General features: G+C 50.7%; 1 protein-coding gene across 1 annotated transcript in view; it reads right to left on the bottom strand.

Moving 5' to 3' along the window:
* Nucleotides 1-8,290: 8,290 nt before the first annotated feature.
* The window catches only part of Ubiad1 (UbiA prenyltransferase domain containing 1), a 12,018-nt gene continuing 3,642 nt past the window's right edge, over nt 8,291-16,666 (bottom strand). The window contains exon 2 of the mRNA XM_028757917.1: nt 8,291-10,432. Within this exon, the coding sequence (XP_028613750.1) occupies nt 9,945-10,432 (488 nt within the window). The 3' untranslated portion in view covers nt 8,291-9,944. The remainder of the gene's footprint in view (nt 10,433-16,666) is intronic.

Below are 16,666 nucleotides of genomic sequence, written 5' to 3'. Positions count from 1 at the left end.
TCTCCCTACTCTTCCTTGTGCTGGGTTGTTCTTAGATAGGTCTCTGCTTACCTCAAGGGTCTTCAGGTAAAAAGCATAGCATCCTGTAAAGCATGGAGTCATGCTGTAGGTCCCCCCAGGGGATATACCCCTTTCCTCCCACCCCTATAAGTCCCCATTGCTCCGGGGACATTTCTCAGATCTTCCTTCCCAGAGCAATAACCATGGGCTGGATGCATCTTGTTTTTCTCCCACTGGAACCTGTTCATCTCGTGCCCAGGCTTGACCCTCCGCTCTCTATAGTGACGCAGTGATATTGTTTTTTTCCTCTTTGAGAATCTCCTCGGTTACATGCCAGTAAGTATTCTAGCATGGACCTCTGGGAAATAGGATGCCTTCCATTCTCCAGGCTGATGGATCGCAGAGCTCAGGGCACTGGGGCAGGTTGATGCAGAGCTGTTCAGGGGCAGGAAAGGCTCCAAGCTCCCATTAAATCACGGTCACGGCTGAGCAGACAAAAGGGGTGCAGAGCCCTTTTCAGGAAATGTTTTACCTGCAAGCCTGCACGCTGCTGCCCGATACTGGATGTTCGCAGTGGGTGCACGGATGATGTGTGCATGCTAGATCAATTAGATGAACGTATGCATGCATGGATGGATGGACAGACGGATAAACGTGGATAGACAGATGGACAGGCTCAAATGAGAATGGAACAAAACACGTCGGTCTCGCCAGCCTTTGACCCCTTCCAATCCTCTGAACTCTTGGAGGCAGGAGGCCAGAAGTCCCAGCATCCCCTCCCTCTGACTTCAGCTTTGAGGCCAGTCCTGATGACAGGTTGAAGGCAGCTCCTCCAAGAAGTTGTCCTCAATACCCAATGCCCACTGTTACTATGGTAGCTTTCCCGGGACTTTCCCAGAAGCACTCAAGGTAGAGCCTCTGACACACCCACTCCCAAACTCCAAGTCTTGCAGGAGCCTACCCTTCCAGAAAAAAGCCTGAAATAGTCACATGATATCTGTCTCCGTTGCTGGCTCCCTCTCCAGTGTTTAAGTGCCTATTAGGGACAAAGAGACCAGAATGGAGAACAGTAACATCTGTTTCTGCAACAAGCCAATGACAGTGTGGATCTGGGGGTGGTACACACGCCAGCATTGGGGCTCAGATGCAGCCCTGCAGCTGCCAAAGCAACTGGTCCTCGTCATTTCTCAGGGAGATTGTCTCCCAATCGGTGGCTCCTCGTTTGTTGGCGTTTATTCTCACCCGGGGAGCCATCTCAAGCCTCTGTTGCCTTGTGAGGCAGATCATGCTGGCCTCTTGGTTGTGTTGGGATCTCTGGTGAGCTAATCGCTGCTTTCAGGAGGGTTCTGGAAGCTACAGATCCTCCAGCTTCAGTCCTGCCTTCTGGAGGCTATGACAGCGTACAGAAGAGATGCTGGCCCGTGCACAGAGCGTAGTGGGAAGAACACTGGGCAAGGGGTCAAAGCCCAGCTCTGCCACTGGGGCTGTGCTCTCGGGTTCTGAAGCTGAGGATATAATCAGCAAGGTGCTAACCCTGTTGGAAGAGTCTCACTCTCCTCATTAATAAACTGGGTCACAGCATTGCTCAGATGTGACAATCAAGCTTGTACGAACCCAATCCAGGTGATGGGGCAGAAGAATTGGGAGCCAGAGGGTGAGATGCTTCAGCATGTACTTCTGTAGGTATCTCGACCCACGGCTGCTGCAGTCTAAAACTGGCTCCAGATCTCAGGGGTGGCTGAGGTGACTTCCCTGGGCAGCCACACAAAGCCAGTGATTAAGTCATCCATCTCTCAAGGAGAAGACCCCTCTCTCTAGTGGAGTTCCTATGCCCTGACTCTTCCTGTCCTCCAACAGCCAGAGTAGCCCACTTGGGAAGCTGTCTGGGTGCCAGAGAGTAAAGGATGTGCTGAGGGGAACTGGGGAAAGGGTTAGGGAGCGGAAGGGTGATGAAGGGGGCAGGAAAGGGAGGGACAGTGGCAAAAGAGGTGGCTGTGGATCTTTCAACATGTAAATAGAAAATGAGGTTTATATTTAAAAACCGAAACAATACTTCCCCTCCTGCCTTCAAAAGAAAGCAGAATAGTGACATAGAGGATGACTTTAACCCTGGAAGTGCTACATTTGGGGTCAGGAGAGAACTGGCTTCTATGTGGGACTTCCAATGGGTGGCTAGCTGACCTTGAAGATGTCACCTGATCCCTCAGAACATCTTGACTCAATTCCATTGTCTCAGGACACAAGGGGGCCGGGTGAGAAACTCAAGTGTTCTCCCAAATCCTGGCTACAGTGGCTCTCATGACTGGTCATGTGACAAGCTGATACTACTCTACCAGCAAGAGAGACCCATGCCCCCAACTCCTGTAGAAGACAGGTCCTCCTGAGGAGGCAGGGGCTTTCCGCACTCACAGCTTGTTAAGCCAGCTCCATGGCTTCTACCCAACGGCCTGAGGTGTAGATTACTAGGGCTCTGCCTCACTTGAGGGATTTGCCTATCTTTGCCTTCATCCCGTCTCCTGCTGCGTTTTCTCTTCAGGGAGGAATGGCTCTTCTCAGCAGAGCAGCCAGGCCCTGCATCCAGCCAGCCTCGGCTCTGAACTGACAGGATAAAGAACAGCTGTATCTCCCTGCCTCTGCCTGGAGCTGCTCTGGGCTATCATTTGCTCACAAGCCCCTGTGGTTTCTCTTCATCCTCCCCAGAACAGTGTGGAGATTGGTTATCTGGTAATTGAGATTGTTCTACAAGGTGGAGCTCGTTGCACCGGGCTTCAAAATTTTTCGATGCTTTCTGAATACCTAGAACATTGTCCCGGTGCGGAGTAAGGGGGACGTGCACATGCAAATGCTCTCGTACATATGTGCGTATGCACGTGCACAGTTAAAGATATGCTAACAACCTTGGTAAAACGGACTTGGGCATTGTGGAGATAGTTTTGCCTTGTTGAACTCAGACTGTACTCCAAGATGTGGCCTTGAACCTGGGAGGTGCCCACCAGAAGGCTCACTGCAGGTCAGGCAGTAGAGATGCCCACCATTGCTCCCGGGGGGCCCCGGAACAGGCTTGGCTCTCTTTTGCAAGAAAGGCCCTGAATAGGTTGTCCTTGGTTGCTACAGAGAACTGTGTGTTGATGCCAGCGTGTTAGCAACCACTCGAGAGGCCTAACAAAACAGCAGAAAGCCAGGGACAACAGAAACAAAGCCCTCGTCCTCAGTAGACATAGGCTCAGGAGCTTGCTTCTTGCAATGCTCTCCCCGGGCCTCATCGTTGAAGGCCACTCATCTGGATTTAGCACCGGCAGCCGGCCTGACTAAATGTGCTATCATCTCCTTCTGCTTGCTTCTCAACAAGGTATCAGTCACTCCTCCGATGGCTTTTGACCTTGGCAGTGATAAGGACACCTTTGACACATCGGCCTTAACACAACAGTCGTCTGGCTATGTGACCAGAGGAGACTGAAGGGAAAGTGCCCTGGGTGGTCTCAGCAGCAGGGAGGGGGGTTCTCCAGCTGTGAGGACAGGTACACCAGGTCACCAGCACCTCTCCTGCCTGACTTCTCCTAGGAACCCTGAGCTCTGCCCATTGGCATCTCTTCCCAGAAGCCCCTCCTGATTGGCTCCAATCTGCAGATGCTCTCCATCCTCAGCGAGCTACAGTTCTTACTCTCTGTTCTAGAGCTGACTTTGTCCGTCGCCTTTCCCTAACGTGAACACTCGCACCCAAAGGGGCGGTCTCCTCACCGTCTAGGCCCAAGTCAGTCTCAGGGGTCCTGATCCCCCTGAGGGTGAACTGGAGTTCTCTCCGAGGCCCCCTGGTAGCTGGCTGCATTCTCACCAGGCAAAGCATCTGGGCTGTTTCTATGGACCCTGTTTCAGGGGCCAGGTGAGTGATGGAGAAGAGAAAACAACTGAAGGCAGACTGAGGAGCGGGAGCCCACATTTAACTTGCGAATGGGCCTTCCTCTCCGGCTGAGGTGAGCAGTCATCAAAGACCGACAGGATCTGACTTGAAACTTTGACTTCACCTCCCATTCCCGGAGTAATGTCGACTTACCTCTTCTCTCACCATTGAGCAACTGGAGGCCCAAGGCAGAGTGCCCAAGGGGACATCACTGTCAAGACAGGAGGCAACTCCTAAGGGGCCCTGGTGTTTCCTCTCTCCTCATCTCTTCCACCTGGTCTCCGGGCCCTCTTGCCCATCTTGGAATGTCATGTGGAAGGTAGTTGGCTCACTCTGAGGTGAACTACCTTCTTGGCCTGCAGCTGCTGGCTCAGTCATCCCCACATTTGGGAACCTTAATAGTGCTGTGGCCATGGGAAGGCCATGTGGGAACCTAGCCCTCTAAGGCCTCCGTCACCATGAGTCCTACGTTACCTTCCTCATACCTTCCAGTCCCAAGGACTGACCCGCGGGCAGAGTCCTTACCTGAGCAAGGCACTGTGAGGTAAGCAGAGACAGGACAAGAGGCCGTGGGAGAGAATTCGCATGGGTGCAGACTAAGGCTTGGATGATGGGTGACTTGGGCAATTAATCATGTCCCTTTACTCAGCTCTTTGTCTCATGAAAAAAAAAAAAGACCTCAATACCCTACTCATGGAGTTGTAAGGAACATTAAAACAACGTATTTAAGCTTCAGAACAATGTTGAAACACAGTGAGCTTGCAATAAATGGCTACGTTATCCCCGACATTCCGTGTCAGTCATTTCTCCAACACCTTAATTATTTACAGGTTTCTGGAAACGTGAGCTAGACTTTACGAGATCTTCAGAGTCACTGTCATTTTTCCACTTCCAATCGCGAGTGGAATTCACCTGTCCTTACTGCTGCGGGTCAGTCAGCTATGTGGTATGCCTGTTATCGTGGTTGGCAAACCTGTCCCACAGGGTCTAGCCACTCTCAAGCCTCTGTGTTCTACGACCAGTTGTTGGAACCCACTGTGGTCAGTTGTGCCTGGCATTGTGAAATACAGTTTTACTTGCTGTCCACCAGCCACCTGCTGGGGGACATTGACACACTAACAGACACAGAACACGCACTGGAGCTTTCTTGTTAGCTATGACTCTAGCTCTAACTGTGGTGGCGATTCTAAGCTGTGCTGGGAAATACAGAAGCAAGGGTATAGCTGGATCATGGAGCATGGACTTTGGGGCATGCCTTATGTACCACAGAACCCAGAGCAATTTCCTGTTAACAGCCACACACACAGTTTGGTCAGGAGCACGTGACCAAGACATTCCTCAGCCCCTCTTGCGCTTCTACATCTCGGGAGGTAGGAGACTGTCTTACAGCTACAACTGCTTGCCTCTGCTGGTGAGCTCTGAGGAAGCCAGGCCCTCAGGCAGGGTCTCACCAGGCTTCACCACCCTCTGCTGTCCTGTCAGCTGACTGCCACGTGAGTACAGGTCCCGCCAGAGGCACTCTCTTACACCACCAGCCTGCATGGTCTGCAGCCATGAAAATGAAATGAAAGAGGGTGACAGTCCATTAGCAGTGGGCACAAAGGAGAACAACTATCAGCCCACCTCCCTTCGAGGGCCATGGAGGGTGAGGTCGACTGCACGGACATGTGTCTGGGTGTGTGTCTGTATGTAATTTTTGAAAAGTAAACAAACCAGGAAGAGGGTATGGGTCATCACCAGTGTGATGACACTAAGAAGCTGAAACGTCAATGTGTTTCTTGTACCCTCTGTCCCCAACCCTCATGGGCAGGTCCGCAGAACAACTCTCTATCAGAACAGCTGTCTATCAGGGTTAGAAGGCCCCGGTTGTCTCAACCAGCTTCTTTGTGCTGTGACTCTTTGCTTCAGCGTTCATGCCAAGGAACCAGCTTTTCTCTTCAGTTACAGAAAACTTGCCACTCACTGGGGTGGTCTGAACACTCCAGCCGCTGATTCCACTCACGGCTAGAGAGGTTCCTTTAACACCAGAGCTGTTACAAAGGACCCTATGTGACTCCTACCTGCATGTCCTGGTTTTGCTCTTTGAATACCACACGCCTGGCTCAATCCCTCTTTCCCCATACACAACTCTTTTGGGTCTCCTTTCCAGGCCAATGTGGTCTTGTGTGCCCTCGTCCTTCTTCCAAATGCTTCTTGGTTAAGACCTAGTTTGTTAAGAATGCCTTAAAATATGCTTCCCATACTGAGAATCTGTAACGTCTGCTACAGCTGTCACCCATGCAATACACCAATGCTCGTGCACACACACCACACGCACACACTCGCAGACGCACGCGCGCATACCACACGCAAGCACACACACACACCTAGAAATGTAGTTGGCTCCAACTCTATCTCCATTCATCCTGCATCCCATGATGCCAATCTAAGTGCACATACATCTCCATGATATGCTCCTAATCTGTCTCCACTCTGAGTCTCTCCAAGGCAAACAAGATGTCCAGGTTCAAGTCCAGCCCATGAAAAACGGCCAGGGCTTCTGCCTCCTTGTTCTGGACTGTAATCTCCTTTCTGTTTATCTCCTGTAGCAGTCACCTTCACCAAGGTCATCACTGTCTTAGTCTGAGGTTAAGGCCAGGTTCCAGTGTGGGTGTGGTTATGAATACAGCATATGGTGGGTTCATGATTCTTTCCCCTCCAGGGCAGACCGGCCCTGAGCTTCCGAGGTCTTCTAGGTGGGACACTGTGCAAGGATTCAGCAAACCTATGGAAGGAGGGCAGGTTTGAGCAGCAGAGGTGAACAGGGAGACCACAGAAAGGATAGTTCACAGAGCCCCAGGTAAAAATTGGGGATGGGGTAGCAGGAACCAGCATCCCCGACAGGCCCATGGTACCTGCCAGCAGGAGCATCCTGAACCTTTCAAGGTTCTGGGTGAATTCCAGACCTGAACCCCAGCACCAGGTAGCAGAGAGGCAACCTTACAGCTGGTGAATGGAAGGACTGAAGGCCTTGCTAAAATCCTCGACTTCTGCCCCCCATTCCCATCCCCACCCCCAGAGACTGAGGAGTCCCCAGTGACCAACCCTACAGGCAGGGGAAGATCCTGAGGTGCCTGGAGTTGGATTCCCTGCTACTCACTGGGAGGGCAGAATAAATCACTCGCCAGTATCTGAGAGAAAGACCTGAGTGTCTCGCTCTGCATTGACTCCTGCTCGCCTTCTCTCTTGACCTGTGAAAGCAGCTCCCTAACATCCTAATTATCAGTCCTTCTAGAAGCTCCTCCTCCCGGGTTCCCCAAAGCTTCAATTTGGGCTGCCTTATTCCAGTTGTTAATAACAGGTGTTCTGAGTCTTGCTAGGCAGAGGGCAGAGGGCAGAGGGCAGGGCTTGTTTGAACGTGCCACCGCCGAGGCTGCCTTCCCTGCCGCTGCCGACATGCTGATCCGTCAGCTCTCTCCCGAGTAGCGTTCAGCCTCGGGAATTTATCTAAGTGCGGTGATATCCATTCCACATATCTCTGCCTCGTTCATAAGGATATACTGTCAAATGCCTAGCCAAAACGTAAACACTCTCCATCTACTACATGTCCCTAATCCATCAGCACGGTGACCTAGCAGAAGAAAACTGTGAATGGGGGAGGATAGAGGAAATGAGGTTACTGTGGGCTGGCCGGCTGCCTCTCAATGGCCCCTGACACCTTTCCTAATGGCCTCTATCCTATTTGGGGTTACCAATGCTGTGCTGAAGCACCATGACCAAAGCAACTTAGTGAGGAAAGGATTTCCTTGACTTCCACTTTCTCGCTGCTCGTCATCACTAGAAAACAGAGCAGGAACTAACAGGGCTGGAACCTGGAGGCGGGAGCTATGCAGAGGCCGTGGAGGGCTGCTGCTTATTGGCTTGCTCCTTGTGGCTTTTTCAGACTGCTTTCGTATGGAACCCAGGACCGCCAGCCCAGGGGTGGAAGCACCCACAATGAACTGGGCCCTTCCATATCGATCACTAACTTTAAAAACTGCCCTAGAGGCTTGTCTACAGCCCAGTCCTATGGAGGTATTTTCTCAACTTGAGGCTCCCTCAGTGAGTCAAGGTCATGTCAAGTTGTCACAAAACCATCAACCCTGGCAGAACAGTTCCCAAATTCCTCACTGGTAATGAGGTGACCCTCTACTGTACAGCACTGTCCCAAAGTCCAGGAATGAGTTTTTCTTTTGGAGACAAGGTCTCACTGTGTATCTCTAGCTGGCCTCACACTCCCAGAGATCCACCAGCCTGACTCCCAAGTGCTGGAAATTCAAATCCTGCACTACCATGCCTGGCATTCCCAGAAGCCTCTGCACATTTCCAGTAAGAGAAACAGGTGGAAAGCAAAGACACACAAAGCTACTGACATAGGTTTTCTCTTTTAATTTTAATTAACAAATCTACAGGAAACCTTCATTGAATCAGGAGACATAATACAAATTATGGTGGTCTGCATACAAAATGTGGCACCAAATATGGCGTCTGGGGATATAAAAATAGGCATTTAAAATCTGCACCAGAGCTTGGTGTAGCAGCTGACACAGTTCTGATGAGGGCAGCCACGTGTCAGGCCTGGCTTATGGACAGTGAGAATCATTGGTCCTCCAGGCTCTGGGTGACAATGGTCAGCCCCAAGCAGGGGTCATAGGCAGGACACTCAAAAGCACCAGATGCCACAAACCCAGCATGCTGGGGAGAACAGGAAAGAACACTCCTTCCCTAGGTTTCTCACCCTGATCCAAGCCCAGGGACCCCAGCTCTCTGGTAGACAAACCACTCTGACTATAGAGGAACTCTGGGCAATGTTTAAATATGTTTCCCCAAAGAAGTGACCCAGTGTTGACTCAAGGTGGTTTTCTGCAGGCTGAGAGCCTCAGCATCCTCTAGTACAGCTGATCAGAGTAAAGCACACTGGAGATGGTATGGTAGCTCCATGCAAGATGTTATACTCAGCGAGTATACAGAAGAGAGTGAGACACCTTTGGTCCTTTGGATGCAACCTCGCTGAAGCCATACTCTGAACAAGGCAACAGAGCACAGAGAGTTGAAGGACCATGTTCATAGTTCTTTCACTGGCATGGCCTCTAGTTCTGGCTGAGTGGAGGCAGGACTGTCGTCCACTGGCTCGTACATTCAGGAGGCCCCCTGCTTTGCCCATCTTGTGGCTCTGTGGATGGGGGTAAGTGTCCCTGACTCATGTGTTACTGTTGCCCAGTCTGGACACTGGGAAACAGATGGAGGGACAGAAATGCTTGGATAGGCAAGAGGAATACCAGGGGAGGCAGCTGGGAGGAGACACGCCCTGTGGGCTCTAAATGCCCATCCCACTACCACTTCAGGTCCCAACAATTACTGCCATCCTAGTGGAGTCTACAGAGGGAAGCAGCGCCCTCACTCCCCACCCCCACCCCCGGCCATGCCATGTTTTACTGAAAGCGGAGTGCTTTTCTCAGCCGCCCCAGGCTTAACTGTCTTGCTGCAGGGTGATCTGACACTTCCCTCCACAGTGACGAGAGTGAAAGGAGACATGAAGGACAGAAACATCTGAACCACCAAGCACACAAAAGCAGGTGCACATGCTGCTGCTGAGGGCCCTTCGCTAGCAGGCAGCACATCCCGGGGACAGGTGCTCTGTGCAAATGGGACCTGGCACCAATTAGTACCATTTCCTACGTGCCAGGTAACAGGGCAGGACCATGCCTAGTCACTGTGGCTCCTTCACAAATTGTCAGGGCATTCATTCTGTCTAGAACAAGGGGGGAAAAGGACCTTCCTTCCTAAAGTGGCCTGACAACACCCTCTAGTGGAGATCATAAATAACACAGGACGGCGTGTCCAATTCCTCCTCACACGCTAGAGTGGTTTCAGGGTTCCCCGTAACATGGGACACAAAGCACAAGCAGATTATCTTTAGAAAGATAATCCCAACACACAAGGGCTGGAGTTCGCAGCCTGTGCTGTGCACCCGCCAGGCCAGTGGCACTCCTCAGTCTCTGTGCTGTGGTGGGAACTGCTGGTCTCCTCAGAGTCTGGGCAGGCTGCCTGCTGGTGCTAGGATGATGCCAAAGACATAGAAAAGCCCCAGCAGGAGGTTGAGCTTGGCAGTCCTCTGGGGCAGCTTGTTGAATGCCTGGCTGCGGAACTGCCTCTCGAGGGAGAAGGCCATGGGGATGGTGAGGAGGGGCAGCGCCAGGCTGATGCTGCAGTGCGTGGCCAGGATGGTGAAGATTAGGTAGGGCAGAAAGAGCAGCGTGTTGTAGAGGACATAGGAGAAGGTGGGCCCAATGAGGATGGCCAGTGTGACAATGCCAGCCTCCCGGTCAGATTCCATGTCCCTGGTGTTGTTGGAATGGAGAATGGCCTCCGTGCTGAGGGCCAGAGGGATGGCGTAGACTAGAGGGAAGATGGCCAAGGATCCCACCTGGACAGCGTAGGCAAACATCACAGCCAGCGGGCCGAAAGTGATGAGGATGACGAGGTCTCCCAGTGCCACATACTTGAATCCAATTCCTGCGGCCAGAAAAGCCAGAGAGGTGCAGTGAATCAAGGGCTGGACACTGAGGGGCTATCCAAGAGAATTATCATGTCTGACGAGAGGCTACGAGGGTGAGCAGTCACTGGAGCACCCCAAACAACCCAATATAAACTCAGATTTCTAAGTTCAACTGCCAGGTACCAAGTTTGCCTTTTATAATTTGTCCCAAAAAACAGGTTCTGCAACAAAGCGCCCAGAGCTCTGGGTGCACAGAGATGACAGGAGCCAAGAACATGCAAAAGGGTTTTATGGTCCAGTGCACTGATTTCTTCTGCCCTTCTCCAGCTCTGCAAGGCAAAATGTACAGCTTGCCTCCTCCCCTGGCCCTGGCCCCTGAGTCTTTTTTTCTGGTTTGAAAGACCAGAGTAGCTGGGCAGTGGTGGCGCACACTTTTAATCCCAGCACTTGGGAGGCAGAGGCAGGTGGATTTCTGAGTTCGAGGCCAGCCTTGTCTACAGAGTGAGTTCCAGGACAGCAAGGGCTACACAGAGAAACCCTGTCTCAAAAAACCAAAAGAAAGAAAGAAAGAAAGAAAGAAAGAAAGAAAGAAAGAAAGAAAGAAAGAAAGAAAGAAAGAAAGAAAGAGAGAGAAAGAAACAAAGGGAGAGAGGGAGGGAGGGGAAAGGGGGGAGGGAGGGAGGGAAAGAAAGACAGACCCCAGTGAAACCCCATGGCATTTTACAGCCTATAACTTCCATGGAAAGAAACTGTCAGCCATGTAAAGAGGAAAACAGTGCAAGTATCACACAGTGTGCCCTGTGGTTCTTGGTTCTCATCAGTCAAAACCAAATCACCCCTAGCGACCACCATGCTCCAAAGCCTGCCTAGTCTGCCCTTTAGCACCCTCCCTCCAGTCCCAGAACCGTACCACATTCCAATGCAGTCCAAATCAGGGTCATCTTACTGTGGCATATGGCCACGCCTTCCTGGTGCCTTTTGATCTTGTAAGAACCTCTCACCCTATCCCAGCGTCTTTAAAACTCCGGGTTTGCCCTTTCTCCCAAAACACACTCAAATTGTGAACAACCCTGTGTCTTTGGAATCAAAGTCTCAGTATCTGGCTTGTCACAACTAGCTCCCCAGTACTTGACACTGGGGCTGAACTGAACACAGAGCCACAGTAACAAATGCTTCTAACTCAAAAATACTTCCCACTCAGACTGGGACAAGTAAAGCCATGGACAACGGTGGGAGCTGGACAACGAGATGGCCTTGGTTCCTACAGAAACCTGTGAAGTCTTTAAATCTAATGAAGTTATAACACATGGCCTCAGGATATCCGATCACATTTTAAGCAGTCTAAAATGACAGGTGACAATGCTCTGCAGGGGATCTAAAACCACAGGAACCAAGGACCAAAGTCTGGCCAACCTCACCTTCCCAGAAGCAGTGTGGGTCTGCTTGTGCCAAATGAGAGCCCCTGGTTTGTTACTTGAATGCAGCATCCCCACACGACACCACAGGCATGACTCCTCAGCTCCCCAGCACCAGGAAGCACCCTGCACCGGGGAGCTCATGGCCCCTGCACACTGCAGGTATTCAGGAAGCCTCTCCCAGGCCAGGCTAGCATGATGCCCCTCTCTGCTCATGCATATTCACCGACCTACACACAGTAACAGGGCTCTGGATGGGAAAGAATTAACCTGTGGCTGCATGCTCCAGAGATCCAGCCCTCAGTTCAGCAGCCAAAGAATGACACGGAGCCTCAGCCGTGAGCATGCTCACTGATTCCTTTGTCTCTGCTTTACTGCACACTGGCCAAAGCTTAAGCATGTTTCCCAGACACTGCAGGCTCTTCCAGTCCTTGTCTGTCTGACACTGCAGGCTCTCCCAGTCCTTGTCTGTCAGACACTGCAGGCTCTTCCAGTCCTTGTATGTCAGACACTGCAGGCTCTTCCAGTCCTTGTCTGTTTGACACTGCAGGCTCTTCCAGTCCTTGTATGTCAGACACTGCAGGCTCTTCCAGTCCTTGTCAGACACTGTAGGCTCTTCCAGTCCTTGTCTGTCTGACACTGCAGGCTCTTCCAGTCCTTGTCAGACACTGCAGGCTCTTCCAGTCCTTGTCTGGAGCCCTCACTTTCTACCACATGGCTATTCCTACTTGTATTTCAAAAAGTCTCCCTCTCTCTCTCTCTCTCTCTCTCTCTCTCTCTCTCTCTCTCTCTCTCTCTCTCTCCCTCCCTCCCTCCCTCCCTCCCTTCCTCCCTCTCTCCCTCCCTCCTCCATCTCCCTCCTCCTAGCAGCAGCTAGATTTACAGCTTGCTTCTCCTCTTATCTTTCTCTGACTAATGTGTCACTTGAACTCAAACACAGCACAACACACCAGAAACCTGTGTTCTGACCTTAAGTAGGTCCCCCACTCAAGCCAAGCACAAACCCACCTGAGGAGTGAGAAAGGTCTGATAACCTTGAGTTTATCTGAGGCAATAAAGTGACTAAGCCTTTGGAAAGAGCACTTTCTCAGTGTGGGAGACATGACCCGAGACCGAAGGCGCCTCCTGACCCAGAGATGTGACCCTTGTGGGAGTCTGTTTTTAAGTGTCCCACCCTTTGCAACAGCTCGTTCTGAAGGAGATAGCACAGGGAAACACTGGGCCCGTTTTCCACACAGCAGCCAGAATTAATCTGTTAAACCTACGTCAAAGAGTGGGCAAGGGTCAAGTGTAGCAGTGTCTGCAACACTAGCACTTGACAGACAGAGGCAGGAGGATGACGAGGTTCTGGCCAGCCTGGCCACACACAGAGGCTAACTCCTGGAGGGAGCTGGCGAATGTGCAGAGCCTCTGCAAGCCTCTCACGCCTGTGGGAATATGGGCAGTGCAAGTACTTCTCAAGGGGCTGGCAGCTTTTTGTAGAATTAAACGTCACCCAGCGGAGATCACAACAGTTCCATTTCCAGGCATTTACTCAAGAGAAATGAAAACAAATACTCATAGAAAGACTTGAACATGAATTTCAGTCACAATAGAAAAAAACACAGATACAACCCAAAGGTCCCTGAACAGGTGAGCAGAACAAAAGTGTGACATGTCCCTCAATAGACGCTATTCAACAATAAAAATCAGCTCCTGACATGCAAGACAACACAGTGAGCTTCAAAGCCATCAACCAGGCAAAAGAAAGTAGACTCAAGAACTTACACAGAGGCCTGGAATGATAGCCCACACCTCTAATCCCAGCCTTTAAGAGGCAGAGGCTGGTGGATCTCTATGAGTTCAAGGCTAGCCTGGTCTACATAGTGAATTCCAGGCTAGCCAGGGCCATATAGAGAGACCTTGTCTCAAAAAACAAGCAAACAAACCAGAGTTGATATTGCAATAAACAAAGCACAGGAAGAGTTCCCTCTACATGGCACTCTAGACCACACAGAACTGGCCCAAGGGAAAAAAACGAGAAGAGCAGTTACCTGTGCATAGATGAGGGTAGAGTTCGGGGTGGTGGGAAAATCTGGAGAACGCTCTGGGGGATAATGGAAAAGCAAGGACTACACAGCTGCTTACATTTGCCAAGTTCACCAAAGCAGACACTTCACTGCACGTCGATTACATACCAGTAGAAGCCAGTGTGGAAAGAAAATCTATGGAGACTGGAGAGATGGCTCAGCAGTTTGTTCTTTCAAAGGTCTTAAGTTCAATTCCCAGCAATCACACAGTGGCTCACAACAATTGTGTAACGGGATCTGATGCTCTCTTCCGGCATGCTAGCATACATGCAACTAGAGCACTGAAGAACACTGATGTGTATGTGTGTGTGTGTAATACATAAATAAATAAGTCTAAAAGAAAAGAAAAAAAATCTATGTGGCTGGAGAGATGTCTCAGCGGTTAGGATCACACTGGTTGGTCTTCTAGAGGACCAGGTTCAATTCCCAGCGCCCACAGGGCAGCTTACAACAGCCTATAACTCTACTTCCTGGGGGAACCAATGCTCTTCTGACTCTAGGAACCTGCATGTACCTAGTGTACATACATACATGCAGGCAAAACACATGTGCATAGAGTAAAAATAAATCTTAAAAAAAGAAAGATAAAGTGTGTAGTAGTAGTTGTGCACATCTTTAATCCCAGCTTTAATCCCAGTGCTTGGAAGGCAAGTGCAGGCAGATCTCTGAGTTCAAGGCCAGCCTGGTCTATAGAGCAAGTCCCAGGACAGCCAGGACTACAGAGAAACCCTGTCTTGAAAAACCAAAGGCGGGGGGGCAGTTTATGCTCAACAGATGTCAATCTTAACTGCTCACTGCACACTACATGAGTATTTCTGTGTGTGGCATGTGTTGTTTATGTATACAGATATGCTCACTCATGCATGTGCTTCTGTCTTTCTCTCTGACACTCCACCTTTATTGTTTGTTTTTTTTACTTTTTTGAGATGGGGTTAGGTGTCACTTGTAAACCCAGGCTGCCTCTGCTTCCTGTGCTGGAATCATAGACGTGGAGCATAAAATTAACTGTAACTTTAGATAAGTAGAAAGCAAGGCCTCCCAGAGAAGGCGGCATAGGTGAAGGAGGCCAGAGGAAGACACAGAGACGAGGAAGAGCATTCCAAACAGAGAGACTGGCACCCGTCAAGTGCATGCCTTGATAGCCCAGGTGCAAGAGAAAAGATGAGGGCACGTCAGACCGGGAAGGGCAGAGGTAAACACACAATGCAGGCTCCTGGGTATCCTATTACGACTTGGTTTTACTCTGGATGAGGTGGGAGCCACTGAAGAGTGTTAAACAGGACTGTCCACTGCCTCCCTCACACTAACAGGCTAACTGTGACAGATGGCTGGACAGCAGCCTGAAAGGGAGTCGGGCAGATGCAACGAGAACATGAGGAGCTTCCGCAATGCTGTAGGAGAGGATCACGGTGGAGGCAGGACACGGGAAAAATAGTCAGAGCTTAAACGGAGTTTTAACAGAAACACAATGTGCTGACGTGCTAGGCACCAGGTAAGAAGAGACCAGTCAGGCATAGTGGTACAATCCATTAGTCCAGCACTTTAAAGGCAGAGGCAATCAGATCTCTGTAAGTTCAAGACCATCCTGGTTTGCAAAGCAAGTTCCAGGACAGCCATGGCTACAAATCTTGTCTCAAAACAAAACAAACAAAACAACCGCCCACCTCCCCCAAATTAGTATGGATACTCATGGCCTGAAAAGCTAGAGGGATGGAATTATCAGTGGGCTAGGGATGCAGCTCAGTGGTGGAGTGCCTGCCTAGCATGTGAGGAGACCTGTGCGCACACACATATACATATACACACGCACATACATACACATATACACATGTACACACATGCACATACATACACGCACACACATACACACACGTGCACATACACACACGCACACATATGCACATACATACACATGCACACTCATACACACATGCACACACGTGCACATACATACATACACACATATGCACACACATATATACACACATGCACACACACACACGCATACACACTGCCTAGCATGTGAGGGGACTTGTACGTACACACACACACACACTGCTTAGCATGTGAGGGAACCTGTACACACACACACACTGCCTAGCATGTGAGGGGACCTGTACACACACACACTGCCTAGTATGTGAGGGGACCTATACACATACACACACACTGCTTAGCATGTGAGGGGACCTGCACACACACACACACACACACACACACACACACACACACAGAGGAGGAAACTAATGCCACTGAGTAAAACAACAAGATCTGCAGATAATGCAGGGGTATCTTTGAAGCAATAACCAGGAATTTGACTTCACACACATGCACATACACACACACTGAGATCTGGATGAGCAGGGGTGTGGTTCACAGGTAAGGCACACACTTGCTATGCTGTACCTGAGGAGAGAGAGCTGGGAGCCATCCAGTCCCCAGCATCTAACCCCAAAAGACGTAGGCTGTGAGCCTGGAGTTTATAACAAGTGAGATTGGCTATAATCACCAAAGGAGCCACGGGAGAGAAAGGAGACCAAAGGACTAAGCTCTGGAGGATGAGGAGCAGGGAGAGGCTGACAGATGGTAAAGGATGACCAGACTGTTCTGGTTGTAGCCTCTGCTGTTCCTCCATCTGAGCCACACTGTCCCCATGGACCACAGCAGACCCAACCTTTGCACTTGCTGTCCCTCCACCTGAGCCATACTGTCCCCATGGACCACAGAGGACCCAACCTTTGCACTTGCTGTCCCTCCACCTGAGCCA

The sequence above is a fragment of the Grammomys surdaster genome, unplaced genomic scaffold, assembly GCF_004785775.1.
Source record: "Grammomys surdaster isolate TR1022 unplaced genomic scaffold, NIH_TR_1.0 126185, whole genome shotgun sequence".
NCBI classification, from domain to species: domain Eukaryota; kingdom Metazoa; phylum Chordata; class Mammalia; order Rodentia; family Muridae; genus Grammomys; species Grammomys surdaster.
Note: the sequence above shows the minus strand (reverse complement) of the source record. Positions and strands in the feature narration are given on the sequence as shown.